General features: G+C 51.0%; 1 protein-coding gene across 2 annotated transcripts in view; it reads right to left on the minus strand.

The window, feature by feature from the left end:
* The window catches only part of LOC140393033 (interferon-induced protein with tetratricopeptide repeats 5-like), a 50646-nt gene that overhangs the window by 8825 nt on the left and 24163 nt on the right, over positions 1–17658 (minus strand). Inside the window, exon 1 of one of the 2 annotated variants that reach the window (XM_072478977.1) lies at positions 8557–8663. The exons of the other annotated variant lie outside the window; for it this stretch is intronic. Within the exon in view, the coding sequence (XP_072335078.1) occupies positions 8557–8561 (5 nt within the window). The 5' untranslated portion in view covers positions 8562–8663. Of the gene's footprint in view, positions 1–8556; positions 8664–17658 lie in introns of those variants that run through there. 2 annotated transcript variants of the gene reach the window in all.

Consider the following 17658-nt stretch of genomic DNA (forward strand, 5'->3'; position numbering starts at 1 on the left):
TCGTGGTGCACCCGCGAGACCAGGAAAGGGGCATTGGTGAGCTTCTGCTAAAAAGGGCAGAAAGAAGTTTTAGATACCTGGGGGTTCAAGTGGCTAGGTGCTGGGGGGCCCTGCATAAGCTCAACTTAACGAGGCTGGTGGAGCAAATGGGGGAGGAGATCAAAAGGTGGGATATGCTGCCGCTCTCCCTGGCGGGTAGGGTGCTGTCGGTTAAAATGACGGTGCTCCCGAGGTTTTTGGTTTTGTTTCAGTGCCTCCCCATCCTGATCCCTAAGGGCTTCTTTAAGCGGGTTAACAGGAATATTATGGGGTTCGTATGGGCGATGAAGACCCCAAGGGTGAGAAGGGTGTTCTTGGAGCGGATCAGGGGGAGGAGGGGGGTTAGCTTTGTCAAACATATGTGGGTACTATTGGGCTGCCAACGTGGTGATGATACGTAAGTGGGTAATGGAGGGGGAGGGGCGGCGTGGAAGAGGCTGGAGATGGCGTCCTGTGTCGGCTGCCGCTTCCTCCGATGAGGTACACCACGAGCCCGGTGGTAGCGGCGACCCTCAAAATCTGGCGGCAATGGAGATGCTATAGGGGGGCGGTGGGGGCTTCGATGTGGTCCCCGATACAGGAGAACCATCGGTTTGTCCCGGGGAAAATGGATGGGGGGTTCCTGAGTTGGCACAGGGCAGGTATTAGGAGGATGGGGGACCTGTTCATAGACGGGAGGTTTGCGAGCCTTGGGGAGCTGGAGGAGAAATTCGGGCTCCCCCTGGAAATGCTTTCAGATATATGCAGGTAAGGGGGTTCGTTAGGCGACAGGTGGTGGGGTTCCGCTGCTGCCGGCACGCAGGTTCTAGGTCAAGGTGCTTTCGGGGGTGTGGGTTGGAGAGGGTAGGATCTCGGCAATTACCAGGTGATGCAGGAGGACGAGGAGGCCTCTGCGGAGGAGTTAAAAGGTAAGTGGGAGGAGGAGCTGGGGGAGCAGATCGACAAGGGTATGCGGGTGGATGTCCTGGGAAGGGTAAACTCTTCCTCCTCTTGCGCGAGGCTCAGCCTGATACAATTTAAGGTGCTGCACAGGGCGCACATGACCGGGACAAGGCTAAGCCATTTTTTTGGCAGTGAGGACAGATGTGCAAGGTGTTCGGGGAGCCCAGCAAACCACACCCACATGTTCTGGGCATGTCCAGCGTTGGAGGAGTTCTGGAGCGGCGTAGCGAGGGCGGTGTCAAGGGTAGTGAATTCCAGGGTTAGGCCTAGCTGGGGGCTCGCAATATTTGGGGTGTCGGACGAGCCGGGAGTGCAGGAGGCAAAAGAGGCCAGTATTCTGGCCTTTGCGTCCTGGTGGCCCGGCGAAGGATTCTGCTTCAGTGGAAAGATGCGAGGCCCCCAAGCGTGAAATCCTGGATTAACGACATGGCAGGGTTTATTAAATTGGAGAAGGTGAAATTTGCCTTAAGGGGATCTGTGCAAGGGTTCTTCAAGCGGTGGCAGCCGTTCCTAGACTTCCTGGCAGAGCGCTAGGAGATGGTCAGCAGCAACAGCAACCCGGGGGGGGGGTAAATTCGTGTCTGGTAGGGGATGCACTATTGTTTACTGTTTAACATTTATTTGGTTTATTTGTTTATTTCTGCTCTTTTGTTTTTGTTGTTTTATTATGTGTGTAAAGGGGGTGGGTTCTATTTTTCTGGTGTGATAATCTGTGAAAAATTTTGAATAAAAATTATTTAAAAAAAAACAAATAAACTACAGATATTTTTGTACACACCCATTTTCAACGCCCATTTCTTAAAGGTACTCTCACATGACAGTCACCGTCCACATGGAGTTTGCACATTCTCCCCATGTTTGCATGGGTTTCGCCCCACAACGCAAAGATGTGTAGGATAGTTGGATTGGCCACGCTAAATTGTCCCTTAATTGGAAAAAAATATTGGGTACTCTTAATTTATTTTAAAAAAAGAATTGAAGTGAGGGGGATGAGTATTGTGAGGGAATGAGGGGAGATGAGCATTGTCTGAGTGATTGGGGGGGTAAGTATTGTCAAGGATTGGGGTATGTATTGTCAGGGATGGGGGTGAGCATTATCAGGGAGTGAGTGCGGGGGCTAATGAGCATTCTCAGGTAGTGAGGGGGGGGTGAGTATTATTGGGGTGAGGCTGACCATTGTCAGGGAATGAGGGGGGGTGAGAGTTGTAAGGGAGTTGGGGTGGGGTGGTGAGCATTGGCAGGGAGTTGGGGGGTTCTCATGGGATGTGGGTGTTGCTGGCTGGGACATTTAAGGTCAACCTCATTGCTGCACACATGTAGGCCAGATCAGGAAAGGACGGAAGGGTGAATACATTTTAATAATAATAATCGCTTATTGTCACAAGTAGGCTTCAATAAAGTTACTGTGAAAAGCCCCTAGTCGCCACATTCCGGCGCCTATTTGGGGAGACTGGTGCAGGAATTGAACCTGCGCTGCTGGCCTTGTCCTGCATTATAAGCCAGCTGTTTAACCCACTGTGCTAAACCAGTTTGGAGGTGGGAGGTGAGTATTGTTGGGGGGTTACGGTGAATATTTTTGGGGGTTAGTGTGAATATTTTCGGGGGGGATGGGGAATATTTTTGGGGGTTTGGATGAATATTTCTGGGAGATAAGTGTGAATATTTTTTGGGGGGGTAGGGTGAATATTCTTTTGGGGGGAGGGTGAGTATTTTGGGGGATGGTAAATATTATTGGGGGATTAGGGTGAATATTTTTGGGTGGTAGGGTGAAGATTTTGGGGTTATGGTAAATATTTTGGGGTAGGGTGAATATTGTTTGGGGATGAGGGTGAATATTTTTTGGGTGGTAGGGTGAGTATTTTTTGGTGGGTAGGGGGTGAGCATTGTTGGGGTTGCCCTGGGTATTTGAGGCTTTGACACTCCCGCTGATCCACTTGGAGCTGTGCTCCTGAGCATGTTCTACATCTCCTGGGAAAAGCTCTAAGAGAATGTGTGTGAAAACCAGGGTGGGGCAAACAGCTGAAAATCTGTGTGGTTCTAGCCATCTGATCTCACTGTCATCGAGAATCAACCAGAGCAGACCCGAGGCAGGGGATAACCGACCATCGGAGGTTTCAATTTTCCATCTGATTACCATGCAGGTGTGTGCGTCGGGACTTTCTCTGGGTCCTGAGGCACATCAGCAACTTAAACTGAAATATTCAGCACTCCCCTTAGAAACATAGAAACTAGGCGCAGGAGGAGGCCATTCAGCCCTTCGAGCCTGCTCTGCCATTAATTATGACCATCCAACTCAATAGCAACTCAATTGTGGGCAGCATGGTAGCATCGTGGTTAGTACTATGTCTTCACAGTGCCAGGGTCCCAGGTTCTCTCCCGGCTTGGGTCACTGACTGTGCGGAGTCTGGAAGTTCTCCCTGTGTCTGCGTGGGTTTCCTCTGGGTGCTCTGGTTTCCTCCCACAAGTCCCCAAAGACATGCTATTTGGTAATTTGGCATTCTGAATTCTTCCTCAGTGTACCCGAACAGGCGGCAGAATGTGGAGACTAGGGGATTTTCACAGTAACTTCATTACAGTGTTAATGTAAGCCTACTTGTGACAATAAAGATTATTATTGTTAGCCTGATCCTTCCTTCTCCACCTTTATCCTTTGATCCCCTTTCTTCCAAGTGCTGTGTCGAACTGCTTCTTGAAAACACAGAGGGCAGGATTCTCCGTTTGGGAGACTATTTAGTGAATTCTCTGCCTCCCCAGTCGAGTGTTTCTCAGTGGCGAGCTGTCGCTGGCAGCGAGATTCTCCGTTCCAGCGACTTGCTAATGGGTTTTGCTGGTTGAACGCCAAACGCCATTGTCTGCATGGGGTGAACGACCAACATGATAGCATGGTGCATAATCCCGTGCCCAACCAGGTTTGATGGTCCCGGATGGCAGTGCAGGCTCTGCCCACGCATGTCCCTCCCCCACCCTCCTGCCCCATCGGTATCCTGGTCCTAGCACCTGTCCCTGCTGCCAGGGGTACTGTTGGCTGGCACTGTGGGTTTGGCTCTGGGTGGACCCTGGTGGGTGGCGGCCGGTTGGGTGGGGTGTCTGGGGCCGGGGGTGGGAGCTTTGTGGCGGGGGGTGGGGTGCGGGGATGGGTGGATCCATACAGCCGGTGTCACTGTGTAGAACTAGGGGCCGAGGTGGGTGGTCAGTGGGTGTGCAGCAAGATGGCCACCGTAATGACGGTCGGTGCCTGGGCACCACATCAGTCCTGTGGGGGTGCATCCCGGCTGATCGACCACTTGCCCCTCCCCCGGCCCTGGCAGGGTGCCCCCAACCCAGCCAGCATGCCGAGTATCTGGGCCAGCAGCCCGCAGTCACTCCACTCCATTTCCTACCTCCTCTCTCTCTCGCTCTGCAGCCACGGCGCAGGTTCACGATGTTTGAAACCGCAAGTGAACAAGGGGAACTCAGACTATTGGAGGCGGTGAATCTCTGAGGCCTTGGAGAATACGGTGTCAGGCCCGCTAATGATATGCCTACTGTGCTTTAACGCCGCCCGGTGACCAACCCATTTACACCATTTCCAGGGTGCTGGAGCATCCCGATTTGGCGTCAAACTGGCGCCTACCCCGATTTTGGCGTCGGAGGCTAATTGTCCGCCCAATCGCGTTTCGCAATTGGCAAGCAGAAAATCCCACCTTGTGTTCCCCAACATTTCTTGTCTATCATTTGTGTTCTCCTTTGTGAAGCCAGAACCATAGTATGTATTTAATAGTCAGCAGGGCAGCACGGCCGCACAGTGGCTAGCACTGCTGCCTCACGGCGCCGAGGTGCCAGGTTCGATCCCGGCTCTTGGTCACTCCCTGTGGAGTTTGCACATTCTCCCTGTGTTTGCATAGGTTTTGACCCCACAACCCAAAATATGTGCAGGGTAGGTGGACTGGCCACGCTAAATTGCCTCTTAATTGGAAAAAATTAATTGGGTACTCTGAATTTTTTTTTAAAATTAGTCAGCCATTTCTTTGTTGCTCATTATAAAATCCCCTCTTTCTGACTGTAAGGGACCTAAATTTGTCTTTTTCTCTTCATAGTTAATGATCCGCTGAGCTACTCGCAGAAATATACTTTTCACTGTACCTTGGTACACGTGACAATAAACAAATCCAATCATACACCGATAGAAAAGTTTGCAATCAGTTTTTATGTTCCCCGCAAGCTTATTCTCGTATTCTATTCCCCCTTTTTCAATCAATCTCTTGGTCCTCCATTGCTGAAACTGCTCCCGATTCTCCGCCTGTTGTTTTTCTTGGCCAATTTGCATGCTCCTTCCTTGGATCTAATCCAATCTCTAATTTCCCTGGTAAGCCATGGTTTGGCCATCTTTCTGTTTTACCTTTGCACCAGACAGGAATTGTTTCAGTTCACCCAGGCCCCCCTTGAATCTTTGCTAATGCCAATCCACCATCATTCCATTAAGGAATGATTACCAATAAATCTTAGCCAACTCCAGCCTCATATCATCATAGTTTTCTTTATTAAGATTCAGGACCCTAGTCTCAGAATCAATCACGATGATGAAAAATGTTAACATGTCAGGGTTGTTCATCACACAACTAGATTGCCAATTATTCCTTTCTCATGATGCAATAACCAATCTAGGATTACACAGTACCCAGTCTAGAATTATTAGTGATTATCACTCACTCCACTCACACTGTCCGTTCCTATAAAGATTTGTTTCCCTGTATAGACTCCCAATCCAACCATTCTTCACATTCCAATCTGTAATTATCTTGCAATTGTGTCTCTCCTTTATATGCTGTGATTGTGAATCTGCCTCAATTCACCTGATGAAGGAGCAGCGCTCCAAAAGCTTGTGACTTCAAATAAACCTGTTGGACTTTAACCTGGTGTTTTGAGACTTCTTATTGTGCCCACCCCAGTCCAGCGCTGGCATCTCCACATCAGTCTAGAATGCCCTGTCCTCCAATAGGTTCCTCAATGTATTGGTCCAGAAAACCATCCAGTACACACTCCAGGAATTCCTCCTCCACAGTATTGTGATCTTTTGATTTGCCCAATCTATAGGCAGATTAAAATCACCCATAATTACAGACGTTCCTTTATCGCTTGCATCTCACGGGCGGCATGGTAGCACAATGGTTAGCACTGTTGCTTCACAGCGCCAGGGTCCCAGGTTCAATTCACGGCTTGGTTCACTGTCAGCGTGGAGTTTACACGTTCTCTCCGTGGCTGCATGGATTTCCTCCGGGTGCTCCGGGTTCCTCCCACAAGTCCCGAAAGATGTGCTGTTAAGTGAATTGGACATTCTGAATTCTCCCTCGGTGTACCCGAACAGGCGCCGGAGTCTAGCGCCTTGGGGATTTTCACAGTAACTTCATTGTAGTGTTAACGTAGGCCTACTTGTAACAATAATAAAGATGATCGAATTCCCAACATCACCACTACACTGTGTGCTCCATATACAAACTCTGCTAACATTTTTGCCCTTTGGTGTTTTTCAGCTCGACCCACACAGATTTCACATTGTCGTAGCTAACATCCTTCCTCACGATTGCGTTAAGTTCCTCTTTAACCAGCAATGCAACCCCACTGCCTTTTTCTTTTTGTCTGTGCTTTTTGTCTCAATATAATAAAAACAGATCTGCTTTGTGTCTCTTTCTCCTGACATTCGCCAGTTTTGACACAAATGTTTGCGACCTCAGAGCTGAGTGGGTTTATAGAGTGACAGAAGGGTTTGGTGAGATTGGAATTCTGTGCCAAGGAAAGCAAGGCACTAAGTGAGGAATGTAAACTAGGAACTTATAAGACCATAAGACATAGGAGCGGAAGTAAGGCCATTCGGCCCATCGTGTCCACTCCACCATTGAATCATGGCTGATTTCAACTCCATTTCTCGCTCTCTCTCCATAGCTTGGAGCGTTTAATTTGCTCAAGAGGCAGAGCCAGGAGCAATTAAAATGGGGATTAAGGAAATGCCGGAAATGGTCAAACAATCGCTTTGTATTGGTCTTCATAGTGGAGGAAACAGAAAGCAAATACCTTCAAATTAGCAATGATAAATTCCCAGAATTGTCTTACAGTCTGCAAGTATTGAACATCTTTCTATCAATAAAAATGTTGTAAATGTAGGGAATGGGCTGTTTGATTAATAATTAATAATCATCCAATTGGGTAATATAGTGTCATTTCAACTCTGGGAAGATAGAGCATCATAAAGACATAGAATTTACAGTGCAGAAGGAGGCCGTTCAGCCCATCGAGCCTGCACTGGCCAATGGAAAGAGCACCCCACATCTCCACCCTATCCCTGTAACTCAGCAACCCCACATAATCTTTTTTTTTGGACACTCAGGGCAATTTATCATGGCCAATCCACCTATCCTGCACATCTTTGGACTGTAGGAGGAAACCGGAGCACCCGGAGGAAACCGGCTTCTATACAGTAGTGCTTTGAGGATTGAGGACGTGATTCTCGGCTTACTCATTTTCCCTTATTTTCATTTTGGGAGTTCCAGCAGAGTTAAATCCAAATCAAAATTTCACCCAGTGACAACTGTGAGCTGACTCCCACTTCAGAAGAATTTCTAACCCTGACCCTGATGCTTTTGTGAGCATCATATAAAGGATTCATTGTCAGTGAAAGAATTGCATTTTTATAGAGCCTTTTACAATCCTCAGGATATCCCAATGCACTTTCCTGTCAATGAATCATTTTTAAATTGAAGTCACTATTGTACATAGTACATAGAACATACAGTGCAGAAGGAGGCCATTCAGCCCATCGAGTCTGCACCGACTCACTTAAGCCCTCACTTCCACCCTATCCCTGTAACCCAATAACCCCTCCTAACCTTTTTGGTCACAAAGGGCAATTGATTATGGCCTATCACCGAAACTGCACATCTTTGGATTGTGGGAGGAAACCGGAGCAGCCGGAGGAAACCCACGCAGACACGGGGAGAATGTGCAGACTCCGCAGAGACAGTGACCCAGCAGGGGATCGAACCTGGGACCCTGACGTTGTGAAGCCACAGTGCTAACCACTTGTGCTACCGTGCTGCCCTAATTGTGATGTAGGAAATGTGGAAGCTAGTTTCTACAGAGCAAGGTCCCAGAAACACAATGTGATAATGATTAGATCACCTGTATGAGTGATTCTGAGATAAATATGGATCCATTGTCCACCATATGTTTTCGAGAAATGCCATAGCATACAAGGCTATGGACAAAGTGCATGAAAACGGGATTAGAATGGATAGGTGTTTGAAAGTCGGCACAGACATGATGGACCAAAGGACCTCTTTCCTTGTTGTAAAACTCTTTAACTCTATTGATGCAGTACCACTTGATGTCTTAAATCCAAACAAAAAGATGGACATTGTCTCCATTGTATGTCTCATCTCAGACAATCTAGCACCCGCTTGAAACTGAATTGAGAATAGGCCTGGAGTTTGTGTTCAAGTCTGTGGAGTGACATGAACCCAAAACACTGTGATTCAGAGGCAGCAGTGATACCACTGAGCTACTGTACTGTACACGCTATTGAAACATGGAAATCTCTCTTACCTCATGATGATCTGAGCGAATAGACAGGCTGCTCGCTCACTTTGACTTCTCTTCTCCGATCAGCTGCGAGAACAGAATGTGATGTGTTCAATTGTTCCAACACACACACATTTATACATCCACCAACCACACCCTTCATACCATTGAGGTTTTGATGCAATTTTATTTGAAGCATGGAATTGAAACCAAAAGTTAAAGTCATCAGATGCAGAAAATCAACGTCACCAGAATGAAACTCTTTCTCTGATTGACATTTATTCATGTATTGTTTAGTTCAGGACCTGCAGAGCAAGAAATTCCGTAACACTGATAGTCATGGTGCTTTGGAATTCAGCGATTTTCGAAATGGAGGATGCTACTTGTCCGGTCACCTCCAATATATCCTGCCCAACATCCCAAAGGTGGGCAGGTGCCCTCCCTGGAGCTTCTACTCTGCCGTCAGTCTCTGACTTCATGTTGCCATGCTGACACTCATCCCCATGACTGATTTGATGCTTTATTTGTACACTTGAACCACACAGGGTTATTCAATCTCTCACTTGTCACTTGTGTTCACCTGTAAATATGGTCCAGCGCTCGTGGCCTTCAAAGGGTCAGACACTCAATTCATAGAAGAATCTTTTGGAACAATTTCGATTGCAGAATCTCTGGGTGTAAAGTGGATTGTTTCTGGAGATGTTGGGGCAAGTTCTGGTATGTAACAGGGAGTGTTGCTGCACCCTCACAGGGAGGGAAGCTGAGTAGATGACTTGTCCACACAAGGGCTACATTGCGGGGCAGCAGATGCAGTAGGTGGGACCTTCTGTTGCTGCTCATTGCGGGTCAGAAATTCCTGCCCCAAGTCAATAAACTGGAAAATCCCACCCAGTGTCCTTGGGTCTGCAGCACAATAGAGAGATGGAGCTGGGGTTGCTGAGAGGAGCCATTTCTGCACCAGTCTCTCTGACCAGTTGGAGCTGGATCCCTCCAGGCTTCTTGACAGTGGCAGGAGACAGCCAATGCTCTCAGCACTGTTATGGTCAGTCCCAGCTGACGTTCCCCAACAGTTGTTGATCCAGATCCCTCAATTTAGCAATGTCCTGCTGGGATACTCCCAAATGTGTTACAAACTGGAGTGAGGAGCGATAATTGGCTCCCTGCCTTTATTCAACTCACCCTCTGCTGGTAGCAACAAAGGTTTATTCTAACAAGTCTCCCTTCCTTTTGATACCTTTCCAGATCCAATAGTTATGTTAAAAAAGGAGCAAATTTAACCAGGCTTTTGAGAGTGAGGATAGAGTAAGTTTATTAACTGTTAAAAAGGGAAGGAGCAATGGTAAAACATATGTATCTACATTTGCCCGGATTAGAAATAAGAATTGAGTTCTAATAGTAAGGAAATAGAAATAAAAGTTATGTCGAACAGTCCTTGAGTTGTGAGAAGTCGGTGATGAAGTATTGCGGCCAACAGAGGTTGTTAACAGTCCTTGATTCTTTGTTGAGAGATTTCAGTTCTTCTTTCAGCTGCAATCCTTCTGCCGCCTGATGGACATTCACAGTCAGGAGAGTTTTTGCTGTTCCTGTAAAACTGGCTATTCTGCAAGGGCCCGGCCTCAGTTACTGCATCACCTTCAGTGTGGCAAAATTCCAGCTGCTTTCCTCACACCACATGTGAAATTCATAAGAAACTGTTTCTTACTGAAGGACGTGGGTCTGTGTGGAATCCATAATAAACTGTTCCTTCGTGAACGAAGTGGGTCTGCAGAGACAGAATGATGGAGGTCAGACCCCTCAATTTGATGGCGTGGGGCACGTGTGGTATTTTTTGGGGGGAACTCGGCATGGCGGCTGCAGACTGAGTACAGCTGCTTTTCTCACACACATACACACACACACACACACACAGACACACACACACAGACACACACACACACACAGACTGACAGTCAGACATTGGCAAGTTCTCGGCTAGTTTTTAACCCCTGTATTTGTGTATTCAAACTGGAGTCCACTCGTCAGTCTTGGCAATTGTACCCAGGGTCTTTGGATGAGAGAGCCATTATGTTCCTTTGTCTTTATCAAGGATGGCAATCAGTCTTTGGATTTGTTTAGAATGGCATTGTCCGGAAGCCCACGCAGAGGTTCCATTGGTCCTTAGTTATTCTCAGCCAGCTTAGGGGTCTGTGTTCTTTTCAAAAATATGAAACTTAGGTCTTTTTAAAGTCCAACATTCCAGGGTATAATTCTTGGAATTTGACTCCATCATCGTAACAGTGCCTAGGTGTGCATCATCATACGTTTTTCCCATATACCATCCCATAGAGGTCCCCACCTGGGTCCCCTGCAGTGGAACTTGTTTCCGACCTCCCCTTCTAGGAAGCTGATGCATGAACTATCCCCGAATATGGCTGCTGCTCACTCACGTCTGGTGATATGATGACACTGTGGCCATCTAAAATGGCTGCCTGCAAAGGATGATGGGAATTGTGGTCAGGTTGGGACACAGACAAGACTCAGCTTGTGTGTAGTTGCAAACAACAACCCAGACCTATTCAGAAACTCACATCAGTTAGATGCCACTCACAGGTCTTCCCAGGACAATGAGCTTCAGATTGAAACTTAACATTCATAACAGATTCAGGGATACCTATTCATCTTATTTGAGAGTGCATATGTGCCTTGGACAAAAACAACTGGGACCCGCCCAGCTATCGAGGTACCCGCCCCTAATTGGCGAGAATCGAGTACGGTGATTGAAATCCTATCGATCCATTGGATCCCTACACGGGGCCGCCCAAAAGAGCGCAAAAGATCGGAGGACAAGAAGAACTGCGCACCCAGCATTCTGTCTCTTTTGGGACCGGCTTCTGTGTACCAACTGCAGCAATTCAACCAGCCAAGTACAAGGACCCACGATCTCCACCTGAAAGACGACACTCAGACGAACCAGACGACCTCCAGCTGCCACATGTGGGGATCAGATAAAGGCCTTATCCAACCTGCACAGAGCCGGTCACCTGGAAGTTAAGTAAAGGCCATTTAAACTGCTAGATATAGTCTAATGCGTAGTAGCGTATAAGTTATTAAGTATAGAACCAATCCTATGTTTGATAATAAACTATAAGTATACTAAAATGGCAGCGCGGTAGCATAGTGGTTAGCACAATTGCTTCACAGCTCAGCAGTCCCAGGTTCGATACCCAGCTTGGGTCACTGTCTGTGCAGAGTCTGCACGTTCTCCCCGTGTGTGCGTGGGTTTCCTCCGGGTTCTCCGGTTTCCTCCCACAGTCCAAAAGTGTGCAGGTTAGGTGGATTGGCCATGCTAAATTGTCCTTAGTGTCCAAAATTGTCCTTAGTGTTGGGTGGGGTAACTGGGTTATGAGGATAGGGTGGAGGTGTGGGCTTGGGTAGGGTGCTCTTTCCAAGAACCGGTGCAGACTCGATGGGCCGAATGGCCTCCTTCTGCACTGTAAATTCTATGATTCTATGAAAATACTAGTTGTGTGGTCATTTATCCAATACACGTAACGCACTCACATATTGTGGTTAATAGTAATAAAGATAAAGGTCAACATTAATTGGCGACTCTGGTGGGACTCGACTAGAAGTGATTTTGTTTCTCCAAAAGATCCCACAACTTTGATTAGATTGGTAAAAGGGAAAAACGAACCACAAGTGCCAGTTCCGTATTGGCCAAATAACCGAATTTCAGAAGTGTGCACAAACCGCATGCAAAACTAACAGGGAAGGATAGGGTAAACTCTGCAGACTTCTCGCAAGTCCAGAGGGATTTTGAACCAGAACATAGCCACAAGCCATACACGTTGTTTGATCGACTCCCTATCCCCTTGTTCCAAAATAAATAGTGAGGACATGGCAGCGCCATTGTTCGAGAAGAAGATGAATCCACAGCAAACTGAGGTAGAGATGGTCAACATGTTGGAGGAGTATCCCATACTGAGGAAATACTTAAAGGGGAAAGGATGCCCCCTATGGGCAAATTTTTTGTGTGAACACCGAGTCAGGTCCAAGGACAATAGGACAAACTTGGTAGGCTGATATATGCAAGATTTACAAGAAGAATGTGACAAAGTTTAAAAAGCCAGTGGTCGTAGTGTGCTGCTTGGCTCAGTTAAGAGGAACCGAGGAGATCTTAAAGACGCTCGCCGTTCAGTTAATGGAGAAGGAGGAGGAGAGTAAGAAAAAGGATGATGAACATGCATTGCAAATTCTATGATTCTGACACTGGGAGAAGTTAACCGCAAAGACAGGGAAATCGCGGATATTAAACGTGCCCACCAGTCCAGTATAATCCATCTTAGCAGCTTCCAAACCCAGTATGACAAGGTCTGCCAGGACACACAACGTGCTGTCTTGGTAAGAGAGGAGGCCAAACAGAAGGTCACCCACTTAGAGAATAAATGTGCCAATCTACAGGCAGATTTAAGAGCGCTTCACAAGTCCACTCAGGTGCAAAGGCAAACTACTGCTGACCACACCAAATGCCAGCGAGAAATAGAGATTACATTCATTGCTTTCAGTTGAAGAGTGATTTATGTGTACCTTTGGGACAGGAGGGACAGAGGGAGAAGAGATGGCTGATTGGGAGGAGTTACAGGAAACACTCAGATGTAAGTAATTAGAACTGAAAGTCGAAAGCAACAGCCACCAACCCCAGTAATAAATGCACAGCCGCACCAGCAGGCCCGGTTGCACAGGTCACACCAACCCCAGTGAGTAGTGAAACTGCCCCGGCCCTCATGAATCCGGTCACTACGGAAAGAAGAATAGGGAATACTCCAGGTCCTGCTATTACCTACACCACCCCACTCACGGTGACACAGTTAAGGGACGCGTGTAACAAAATGACAACATTTGAGCCCATTGCAGACCCGCATTGCTTCTTTGAAGAGGTTCGCCAACAGAAAATTATGTATGGTTTAGATGAAAGGGACGAGGTGAAACTAATAGTTATGAGCCTTGGCCAGTCCGTACGATCAGCTCTCCCTGCGCCCCAAAATGTAGGAGTGGGGACCCTAGACGAAATGAAGGACGCCATACTAGCTGCTATCGGTTACAATAAAGGGGATCCAGTAGAGGGCTTGAACAAATGTAGACAGAGGAAAGGGGAACATGCGATTGCCTTTGCCGGTCGCCTCTTTATACATTTTAAAGCAGTATTTGGAGATTTAAATTGTGCTAACTTAGATGATGAAGACACTACCAAATGGGCCCATACTTTAGTTTCACATGCCACAGAAGCAGGTAGAAAGGCTTGCACAAACTTTGCCCCAGCAGAGCAGGCACATAATGAAGCACGGGTACTCAAACACCTACCTGGAGCCTGGGAACAGGCGCTGCAGGAACAAATACAACAGAACGGCCTGGAAGGTGCCATGCACCCAGTTAAGGCTAATCAGGGGCCCGCATGGATAAATGAGGGTAGAGGAGAGGTCCAATATCCCAGGGAACACTATCCAAGGGAACAATATCCAAGGGAACTATGGTAGTATGTATTGGGGGTCATGTGGGACTGGAAGCCCTAATGTAATTGGCTGACAGATCCCGGGTCCTGGTTGGCCGTTGACCTCATACTCCGCCCTGAAGGCGAAGTATAAGAAGCCGGTGCCTTCCCCCGCAGGCCAGTTTACTATCGGGCTGCTGGGGAACACACACGCTTAATAAAGCCTCATCGACTTCACTCTATTTGTCTCACGGAGTCTTTGTGCGCCACAATTTATTAAGCGTGCCTAAAAAGGACTATGGAGCTCAGGATCATTCCAGAATGCCTGAGGATCAGCCCCCATGCAGTGAATGCGGCAGCAGCCTTCAAACACTGGCAGACTTGCTTTGAGGCCTACATCACATCGACCACAGGCCGAGTCTCAGATGAACAAAAACTGCAGGTCCTGCACTCGAGGGTGAGCACGGAGATTTTCACCCTCATTGAAGACACCCGCGATTACCAGACGGCCTTCACAGCACTGAGAAGTCTCTACGTTCGCCCAGTTAACCAAATCTACGCTCGCTACCAGCTCGCGACGAGACGGCAAGCTCCCGGAGAATCGATGGACGAGTTCTACGCCGCACTGCTGATTTTGGGACGAGCCTGCAGCTGCCCGTCGGTGAACGCAAACGAACACACGGACATGTTAATGCGCGATGCTTTTGTTGCAGGTATACAATCCTCCCAAATCCGCCAAAGACTTCTAGAAAAAGAGTCACTAGGACTCTCAGAGGCACGGGCCCTGGCAGCCTCGCTGGACGTAGCCGCACGTAATACCCGCGCCTACGGCCCCGACCGCGCGGCAGGCCATTGGGCCCCGTACGTACCCGCCGCGGCAAACCCCCTACCCCCCCCCACCCCGGACACCCCACAGGCTTGCGCAGTCCAAACGCCGAGTCGCACCGGGGGCGCCCGCTGTTATTTCTGCGGCCAGGCGAAGCACCCCCGACAACGCTGTCCGGCCCGCGCAGCCATCGGCAAAAGCTGCGGGGAAAAGGGCCACTATGCGGTGGTGTGCCGGTCCCGCGTGGTCGCCGCCGTCCCGGGAGAACAGGGAGCCCTACAGGCAGTCCCTGCCTCCCAACCCCCACAGCACGCCATGTGCGACCCCCAGGCGCCGCCATTTTGGGTCCCGACCACCGCGGCCCCGGGAGAACTGGTAGCCCTGCACGCCGCCTATGCTCCCCAACCCCCCTCCCCGCAGCCCATGTACGACCCGCCGCAGGCGCTCCCGATTTGGGTGCCGGCCAACACTCTCCACGGAGAGGAGGGGTTTTTTCGCATCCCGAACGCCACCCTCACCCCCGTCCCGCGCCCCACCCGCCGGCGCCACCTACCTTGACCCCGACCACCGCTGTCCCCGGCGAGGGAGCTGCGCGCGGTGCCAGCGCTCGCGGCCCCACGACTGACCCGCCGGAGCCGCCGACCTGGGCCCTCACCCCCGTCCCGCGCCCCACGCCTGACCCGCCAGCGCCGCCGACCTGGGCCCTCACTCCCGTCCCGCGCCCCACGCCTGACCCGCCAGCGCCGCCGACCTGGGCCCTCACTCCCGTCCCGCGCCCCACGCCTGACCCGCCAGCGCCGCCGACCTGGGCCCTCACCCCCGTCCCGCGCCCCACGCCTGACCCGCCAGCGCCGCCGACCTGGGCCCTCGCCCCCGTCCCGCGCCCCACGCCTGACCCGCCAGCGCCGCCGACCTGGGCCCTCGCCCCCGTCCCGCGCCCCACGCCTGACCCGCCAGCGCCGCCGACCTGGGCCCTCGCCCCCGTCCCCGCCCCACGCCTGACCCGCCAGCGCCGCCGACATGGGCCCTCGCCCCCGTCCCGCGCCCCACGCCTGACCCGCCAGCGCCGCCGACCTGGGCCCTCGCCCCCGTCCCGCGCCCCACGCCTGACCCGCCAGCGCCGCCGACCTGGGCCCTCGCCCCCGTCCCGCGCCCCACGCCTGACCCGCCAGCGCCGCCGACCTGGGCCCTCGCCCCCGTCCCCGCCCCACGCCTGACCCGCCAGCGCCGCCGACCTGGGCCCTCACCCCCGTCCCGCGCCCCACGCCAGACCCGCCGGCAATACAACTTACCTGGACCCCGATCTCCGTCCCCGGCGAGGGACCTCCTCACGGTCCCAGCGCTCGCAGTACTGACCCGCCGGCCTTGGCCCCGACCACCGCTGTCCCCGGCGAGGGAGCTCCGCGCGGTCCTAGCGCCCGCGGCCCTGGCGCTCGCAGCCAAGGAACTCCGCGCGGTCCTAGCGCTCGCGGCCCGGGCGCTCGCAATGCAGGAACTCCGCGCGGTCCTAGCGCCCCCCAGACCCCCCAGCACTCAATGTGCGACCCGCAGACGCCGCCATTTTGGGTCCCGACCACCACGAGGGGAGGAGGGGCCCCGCCATCTTGGACCGCCCCCGACCTGTACGACGCATGGGGGCGGCCATTTTGTCCACCCCCGACGCCATCTTGTGACCCCTCAGCTACGGGCGAGGTATGGGGGTGGCCATTTTGTCCATCCCCGACGCCAACTTGGACGGCAACAACGGACCCCACCCCACTACTACAACCACGGCTCGCTTCGGTTACACTCGATCAGGCTCGGCCCCGGACTCTCCAGACGACGACGACAACGGTCCTAATCAACGGCCACGAGACGCCATGCCTAGTCGACTCCGGGAGCACGGAAAGTTTTATACATCCCGACACGGTAAGACGCTGTTCCTTAACTACCTTCCCCAGCGCACAAAAGATTTGCCTAGCTGCAGGATCCCACTCCGTACAGATCCAGGGATTCTGCATAGTTACCCTAACGGTACAGGGGAGGGAATTCAAAAACTACAAACTTAACGTCCTTCCCCAACTCTGTGCCCCCACCTTGCTGGGCTTAGATTTTCAATGTAACCTACAGAGCCTTACGTTTAAATTCGGCGGCCCCATACCCCCACTCACTATCTGCGGCCTCGCTACCCTCAAGGTGCAACCCCCGTCCTTGTTTGCGAACCTCACCCCGGATTGCAAACCCGTCGCCACTAGGAGCAGACGGTACAGCGCCCAGGACCGGACCTTCATTCGCTCCGAAGTCCAGCGGCTACTAAAGGAGGGCATAATCCAGGCCAGCAATAGTCCCTGGAGAGCGCAGGTGGTAGTAGTGAAGACAGGGGAGAAACAAAGGATGGTCATTGACTATAGCCAGACCATCAACAGGTACACACAACTAGACGCGTACCCTCTCCCCCGCATATCCGACATGGTCAATCGGATTGCCCAGTATAAAGTCTTCTCCACCGTGGACCTCAAGTCCGCCTACCATCAGCTCCCCATCCGCCCAAGTGACCGCAAGTACACAGCCTTCGAGGCAGACGGGCGATTATACCACTTCCTAAGGGTCCCTTTTGGCGTCACAAACGGCGTCTCGGTCTTCCAACGGGAAATGGACCGAATGGTTGATCAACATGGGTTACGGGCCACGTTCCCGTACCTCGACAATGTAACCATCTGCGGCCACGATCAGCAGGACCACGACGCCAACCTCCAAAAATTCCTCCAGACTGCCAAAGCCTTGAACCTCACGTACAACGAGGACAAGTGCGTTTTTAGCACCGATCGGCTAGCCATTCTGGGCTACATAGTGC

The sequence above is a fragment of the Scyliorhinus torazame genome, chromosome 16 (genome assembly GCF_047496885.1).
Source record: "Scyliorhinus torazame isolate Kashiwa2021f chromosome 16, sScyTor2.1, whole genome shotgun sequence".
Taxonomy (NCBI): domain Eukaryota; kingdom Metazoa; phylum Chordata; class Chondrichthyes; order Carcharhiniformes; family Scyliorhinidae; genus Scyliorhinus; species Scyliorhinus torazame.